The sequence below is a fragment of the Emydura macquarii genome, unplaced genomic scaffold, assembly GCF_026122565.2.
Source record: "Emydura macquarii macquarii isolate MOO-44397 ecotype Brisbane River unplaced genomic scaffold, CSIRO-AGI_Emac_v2 contig_3316, whole genome shotgun sequence".
Taxonomy (NCBI): domain Eukaryota; kingdom Metazoa; phylum Chordata; order Testudines; family Chelidae; genus Emydura; species Emydura macquarii.
The window spans coordinates 58,272-66,415 of NW_027133453.1; the positions used below are offsets into that span (position 1 = coordinate 58,272).

General features: G+C 39.2%; 1 protein-coding gene across 1 annotated transcript; it reads left to right on the forward strand.

The window, feature by feature from the left end:
• The first annotated feature begins 3,805 nt into the window (after positions 1-3,805).
• On the forward strand, positions 3,806-7,498 carry LOC137143316 (olfactory receptor 5V1-like). Its single transcript, XM_067533055.1, has 2 exons — positions 3,806-4,714; positions 7,466-7,498. Exons 1-2 carry the CDS (start codon positions 3,806-3,808, stop codon positions 7,496-7,498), a joined length of 942 nt encoding a protein of 313 aa, XP_067389156.1.
• Positions 7,499-8,144: the final 646 nt, after the last annotated feature.

Here is an 8,144-nt window from a genome sequence, read left to right on the forward strand (position 1 = left end):
AAGGTCTTGAATTTAACTGGCATGTCAGAGACATCACCAGTTTTTACAGTCCTAGTTTATGGCATAATTTTCCGGAAGTGCTGAGCACCTACCACTTCCATTCAGGTCAATGATAGCTATGCTGACTGCCTTCGAAAACCAGGCTATTATTGTATTGGTTTAGAGAAACCCTACTACAGTAGCAATGTCTGTCTAGTGTCTTCACCAAAGAAAAACTTAAACTTCCCATTTGTTTGAATCACTGCAGCAGGTTTCTTGTAATCAGCTGTGGTCATTTGGATGGATTCTTGAAAGGCCCCTTTTGGGTGTGGGGGTGTGCTCACTGGGGCGAGGTGGAGGACAGACATTTCAATTGTTCTCCAGAGTCTCATCTTTCATTTAAAAAAGTAAGTTTCTAGCTCTTTTGATTATCAAGAAAATCATCAAAACCTGTGCAAGTTGTCTCAAGAAATTGAGGCCAGCCCAAGCCCCTCATACCCAAGCCCCTCATCTCTGATTTCTCCTCCAATGGGAAGCTGATCTACAAGGTTTTGGCATCTGCTACTGCTCAGCAGAGGGGCAACAATACTATGAAGACCTTCAACACATTTCCTAAATTCTGTGTGTGGGGAAGGCGGGAGGGTTGTATGTATGTACAAAGGACTGGCCAAAAGAAGGGGCAGCGTGGAAAATGTATAAATTAAGATATGTCAGGTTTTAAGAAAACTTGATGGAGTTGCAGTGGGGTCAGGGCATGATTGATTTTGTTTTCCTGGCTTAGTTTTCAAACATTTGGGACACAACACGACCTTATCGAAAAGTCCTCTGGAATAAAATAGGCATGAAACCACAGAATTCTGGATGAGGTAATAGATTAGTTCAATTTTTGGCTTTGTTATTCTTTGATAAGAGTAAGAAAAGCCTCATGTGTCTGAAGATGGTAGTAATTGTGAGATCCCTTAGAGACTGTGGTCCTCAGGTATAATTGCCAGCAGATATTTATGAAAACCTCTAGCATCAAAAAAAGACTCTGCTCTTTTTTCTCAAGGTAGGCAAACAAAATTGTGATTATACAATGGAATGAATTTTTATGTCACTATTTCTGACTGTGACTAATATTTCCATATTACAAATACATAAACTAATTTGCTTGAGGTAATTTGCTCATTTTCTTTCATCTAGTCAATAAACTAAACTTCAGGGCATATTTGTATGTAGATTTGAAAATGGAAAAAGCTAACAAAATGTTTAAATAAATTCCTAGTGTTTATGCACTTATAGGTCAATATATATCATTATTATAAATTACTAATGATAACTATACAATACTTTGAATGTCTGTGGTGTATTTGATCTGAGTTTAAACCAAAGTAGCTTTTCCTTATCATCCATAAATGATACTTTGGACTAGATAGATGTCTTATGTAATGAAGTCTCTTGTTATTGTAAACTGAAATTTGTCAAGTCTTATAGGGTCTGATGTGTGTTTCAAGAGGTAATTTTTTGTAATAACTTAATTTCTAATTTTTGGTACAACTTTTACATAAAGAAACATAGTATAATGTTCAAGCTAGCTTGTCCTAGAAATTAAAAATTGTGAAATAAATATGGAAAGTAACCTTTTCCCTCTGTTGTTTCATTAAATTTATGTTGTTATGCAATTATAAACAAAACATATGATCATAATTATTCTTAGTTAATACAGAATAGAATCATTAATTAATTCTACCTCTGGACCCAGTTCTGCTGGCTGTTTTTTTATTTTGTTACAGAATGAACATTTATGTTAGCATTTCTGATTGTCTAATAATTTTGTGTGCAAGTAAATCAACAAATAATTATATGTTTAACATTAGTTTAATTTGTCAAATGAATATACAAAATTACAGGTCATATTCAATTTTTATGCATGTGGGGAATGAAAAAAACAAAACAAAAAAGAGTCTAGATAAATTCTTACATTTTTTGCCAACAGATTAATGCATTAATATTAGTATTTATTAGTATTTTGCAGTTCTGTGATGTCTAGACCGAGTTAGCTACACATCAAATGGCAGTTTGGGTTAGATGGTTCTCTTAGGTAAAGGTTCCTGCTATTATTGTAAACCAAAATATTTTTGTTAGAGGGTCTGATCTTGATCCCATTTAAATCAGTAGTAAAGCCCCATAGAATTTAAATTGGGCAGAACTGAGTGTCTATCCTGGACAGTGTTATACTTTTTATAATATCCTATTTTTTGTACATCTCCTATATAATGAAATATAATATAGTATTTGAACTGTCTTGTCCTAATAATTACAATCAGTGAAATTAAAATAGTAAAAAAGATTTTTTCTCCCCTCTATGTTTCTCGACATGGCGTAATAATTAATAGCTAATACATGAATAATTAATCACATCACTCTTTGGAGCCAAAACTGCCCTCTGCCCTTAACTCCCTCTTATTTAAGTGGATCACTCCGTGAATAAGACAGTGGGAATGCACTAAAAATGTTCCTTTTGACTCTATCAGTATTATCAGTTTAAGCAGTAATTCCCCAGTTAAATTATAGGGACTATCTCCCAAACCTTTTCTCTCTATATAAACAGAAGGAACTTTTCAAGTGTTCCTACTGTACTAGTTTGTGTGAGACTCGGGTCTGATATATTTGCCTATGAAACTTACAGTCATAAGATATCATTGAGGCAGGAATTAAAAAGATTGGGGCATTTTATGGATAACAACAACATCCAGATTTCTAATAAAGTTAAAAAAAAATTTAAAAAACCTTTTTTGAGGGGATATAAACCCATATTGATTAAGGCAGAAACCAGCCTCTGACCAGTAGGAGAGAGGAAGAAACTTTCTACGAACAGGTTATCCCATAGTTGCCTACTGCAGACTTTCTTGCACCTTCCTCTAAAGCAGCTGGTCCTGGCCATTGTTGATGATTAGATTAGTTGGACTACACTGGTGTAGATAGATCATTGGTCTGATCCAATATGACTGTTTTGTTTCTATGCCACAATAATACCTTGAGGCAACGAGCTCCCCAGGCATTTAGAAGCAGAGATTTCAGAAGCGGCTGAGTTGTGACCCCTAAAGCAGTGTCTCTCAACCTTTAGACTACTGTATCCCTTCTAGGAGTCTGATTTGTCTTGGGCACTCTAAGTTTCACCTCGTTTAAAAACTACTTGCTTACAAAATCAGACATAAAAAAACCAAAAGAGTCACAGCATGCTATTACTGAAAAATTGCTCACTTTCTCATTTTTACCATCTAATTATGAAATAAATCGATTGAAATATAAATAGAGTATTTGCATTTCAGTCTATTACATAGAGCAGTAGAAACACATCATTGTCTGTATGAAATTTTAGTTCGTACTGATTTTGCTAGATCTTTTTACATAGCCTGTTATAAACCTAGGCAAATATCTAGATGAATTGATGTACTTCCTGGAAGACCTCTGTGTACCCCCAGGGGTATGTGTACCTGTGGTTGAGAACCACTGCCCTAGTGAGTCATGAAAATAAATCGGGGGGTTGTGATGTGCTGAGCAATCTAAAACAAACAAAATCTTGCCTACCTTTGGCCTTCAAGGTGAACCTCTTGAAACACACACACAAATAAATGATGTACATTTATCATTGATACATTTTTTACTCTTACAGTAAATAGAAAGGTGTCCTGAAATGTTGGACGCTAATAAGGGGTCACCAACCTGGGAAGGTTGGGAAAAACTGATCTGGTTGGTTCTGATGCATCTGACATTTTGACATATATGCATTTGCTTCTTTCTTCCATGTAAACCCCTGCAGTAAAATCCTATTGGCAAAAGAAAGATGGAGGGAGCCAACGACACTGTAGTGGCTAAATTCATCCTTGTGGGACTTTCTGACCTCCCGGAGGTGCGTTTCCCCCTCTTTCTGTTGTTTTGTTTCATCTATTTAGCCACGCTGGCAGGGAACATCACCATCCTCGTCGCCATAGGAATGGATGTTCGCCTGCACAACCCCATGTATTTCTTCCTCAGTAACTTGTCCTTGCTGGATATCCTGTGTCCTACCATCACAGTGCCAAAGATGCTGGACATGTTCCTGTGGGAGAATAAGGAGATTTCATTTGCTGGCTGCGTGCTGCAGCTGTATTTCCTCATTGATGTGGTGGGCACAGAGATATTCCTTCTGGCGGTGATGGCCTATGACCGCTATGTTGCAATATGCCATCCCCTGAAGTACACGGGCATAATGAATAAAAGACTCTGTGCTCAGCTGGCGGCTGGCACCTGGATTGCAGGGTTTCTTAATTCCCTGCTGCACACGTCATTCACCTTTACATTATCTTTCTGTGGGTCTAATAAAGTCAATCAATATTTCTGTGATATCTCTCCCATGGTAGCCCTCTCCTGCTCCTCCACCTATGCCAGTGAAATGGAGGTTCTCATTGTGGCAGGAGTCTTAGGAAGCAGTGCTTTTGTGATTACCCTGGTCTCCTACATTTACATCATCTTCGCCATCTTGCGAATGAGCTCTGCCAAGGGCAGGCACAAAGCCTTCTCCACCTGCGCCTCTCACCTGACTGTGGTCGGCCTGTTTTATGGCACCACCATTTTCACCTACGTGCGCCCTTTCTCTCACTATTCACCGAATCAGGACAGGATTATTTCTATGCTCTACGGGATCATCACTCCCCTGTTAAACCCCATGATCTATAGCCTGAGGAATAAGGAAGTGAAACAGGCTCTGAGCAGAGTGATCAGTCAGGAAAGATTCACAGTCAGGAGCTAAGTTTGAGTTGCTGAAGCCCCCATCCCAGCATTTATGTAAGTGCTTAACTTTAAGAATAATTCCACGGATATCGATGGGACCACTCATGTGATTAAAACTAAGCACAGGCTTCAATGCTTTGTTGGATCAGAACCTTAGTATTCTTAGTCATTTTTTGTAATGCCTTATCAAATCCCACTGAAGCCAATGTGTATCTTTCCATTGTCGGAGCTGGAAGAGGCCCTGAGAAGGAAAAACCCTTTCCTCTCCTGGCCAACCCAACAAGGAATGACTCCAGTGCTGAAAGCATGAGTCACTACAGCTTGAGCTAAACAGGAAAGCTTTTCTTGATGGGGAATTTTACAAACTCACGCTCCCCATGGATTGGCACAGAAGGGGACCTGAAAAGCACACTAAGCATTGGGTTACACTTGATGATAAATTGCCAATGCTAATGGCACGTTGGCAGCACCTCCCAATGTTATCAGTGGCCATTACTAGATCTGTGCAGGAAGTGGAATTGCCATCCTTCAGAACATTTTGCATGTTTAGAAAACGTTTAATTCCAAATCAGAACAAAATGTCAGAAATGGGAAATTTTTTCTGGAAGGGAATTTAAAAAAAAATTCCAGTATGGAAGAACCAGAATGTAATGTAATTTAAAATTTAATTTAATTTAATGTAATTTAATTTAAAGACTGTCCACTTGTCCTTCCACTATGGCCTCAGGGCTGCAATTTATGTCACAGGTGGGATTTTGCTGTCTGGTCATTGCATCTTTATGGTTAGCTCACAGGAGTTAAATCATGGCCCTGACTGGAGGAGAAGCATGGAAGCAGGAAATATCAGTCTCCAGAATACAGAAGGGAGAGACTGGTAATGTGACACCACCTTGAATAGCTCCATAAGAATCCTCTCATAATTTGGCCCTCAGTTGCCTGAATTTCAGAGATACAGAGCACCCATAAACCCTACCGAGGCCATGGGATCTGTGGTTGCTAAGTGCCATTGAAAATCAAGCTAAATATTTCTATAAGTCTGTTCTGTGCTTGGGACAATTGCCATTTTGTTTTCAGTTCAGATGCAGCCTGTTACAGAGGAGACACACACTGTGTTGTTTCGGAGACATTACTTTTGTTCTTTCTTTCTTTTTTTCATTGTTTTTCCTCAACCTATAATACACATCCTTCAACTAAAAGCATGTGGTTGTTCTTTGTATATGGAAATCATGACTAAGAGAATAAAGGAGGGTGAGGGATTTGACTGTGTTTACTCCCCCTTTCAAAATATTTAGTACTTCTGTGTTATCCCATTTCACTCTTTACTCTTCCACTCTAAACACTCGGAATTCAGGTCCAAACCAAAATGTTAAGGCCTTGGAGTTTTGGAACCATATCTTGATCTGAACCTTGTTCCCCTATTTATATAACCGGCCAAACCAAAACCCATCAAATTTTGAAGAACACAAAACCTGAACTGGCATTTTGCATCTTGGGACCACCACTATCTATGATTTTATTTAACAGAATGTGACTTTAACAAGACAGAGCTCAACCATAACTACAGATACATGGTCATCACCTCCATAATAAGCTCTGCTTCTTTTGACACTCCTTTCATTTTTCTTCTGCTCAGTAGCTGCCACAACATGTCCTCATTTTAGTTAATTTACACTCGACCTATTGACTTGGCTCCTCTGCATTCCTAAATATACCTGCCAGCTGTGGATTATTGTAAACAGATGCTGATCCGGATGTTCAGATGAGCTCTTTTCTTACCTTCCTTAAAACTGCATTCCTCTCCTCTGACAGCACATTTTTATGACCTATTTTCTTTTTATGCCATTATGGGCCCATTTATGCTTCCCTTGCAATTCCCAATTGCATGATGGAGATTAAAACTGGTTAGGAAATGAAATTTGTGTTCCACAGAAAATTCTGAAATTTATAAACTCCCTTTCATTTGAAAATGGAAGATAAAGTGGAAATTTACCATGAAACAAAAATTCTGGAGTATTTCATTTTGGAAACATCAAAACTACCTTACTGAAACATTTTGTTTCATCTTTATTATTGCAACTTTTATATTATATTATATTATATTATATTATATTATATTATATTATATTATATTAATGTTCCATCAGAAAAATTTTGGCCAGTGACTTAGGTAAAGCTGGTTGGGAGCTTCCTGATGAAACAGGTTTTTGTGTATCAATTGAGATGAACTTCTGACAAAACACACACAGAGGGTTCTGTCAGAAACCTGCCTGGATTCCTCTTAGCTTGCCTGAAGGGTGGCTGGGAATCTCAAGGCTTCCAGGGGTCTGTGGCTCTGGGGCAGACATGCCATGCAAATGTCCGGAAGTGGGGGAGCCCAGAGCTTCGCTGTAACTCCAGGACACCCTGCTGTTAGGACTGCATGAAAGTCAGGAATCCTAGGGCTTCTGGGGTTGTGGCTGTGAGGAAGGCCCACAGTGTGGACTGCTCCCCAAGCTGGTGACTGCAGGACTTCAAGAATCCGTGGCTCTGGAGCAGGCCCCCATGAACAGGTTTCACAGCTCTGTAGCAGGGAGCTGGAACCCTTGAGAGCACCATCTTGAGCTGGAACAATTTCTTTTTCAGATTTTTGGAATTTCTCTGGATCTCATGCTCCCATCCTTGCTGATGAGCCATGTGGGGGTGAATATGGTTCCACGAGATGACTTTTTTTTCTTTCTTTCTTTCTATTTTAAAGTTTTTAGAAAACAGGAAATTACATCCAAAATAAAAAAATTAAATAAAACCAAAAAACACATTAAGGTGGAAAGTCAAGCACTCAAAATTTAGGAAATGCCTGCATTAAGGTTACCCATGAAGCTTTTTAGTTTTGGATCTTCCCAGCAACTCTATCACCAGCTGCACAGTTTGTCAGCAATGCCCTAAGTTATGGGATGTACTGTAGCCACTCTATACGCTGGGTCACCACTGTCAGGAGAATCTAGAGGAGACACCTTTGGATGAGACCTTGCCATGAAAAGGTGGGAGAGAACTACTTATATGGCAGATATACTTAGCTGAGAGTTCTTGTCCCTGGCATATGACTACCCCACATAGATATCTGTAAAACCACTCTTGTGATCTACAAGGGCCTGCAGGACCATTGAAAAGTACCCTTTGCGGTTTATGTACTCAGTAGAAAGGAGGGCAGGAGCTAAGATAGGGATGTGTGTGCCACCAATGCTCCCCCTCCATCCCCCGCAGTTTGGGAACCCCATTGAGGAAGATCAGTCCACTATGTCCTGCACATTTCCCAAAGTCACTAGCCTTCGTAGCAGAAATCTATTAATGGACTTGTACACTTGAATCACGGCAGCTCCAAATGTAGATTTATCGACTCCAAAGTGATTCCCAACTGAGCGGTAACTGTTGAGGGT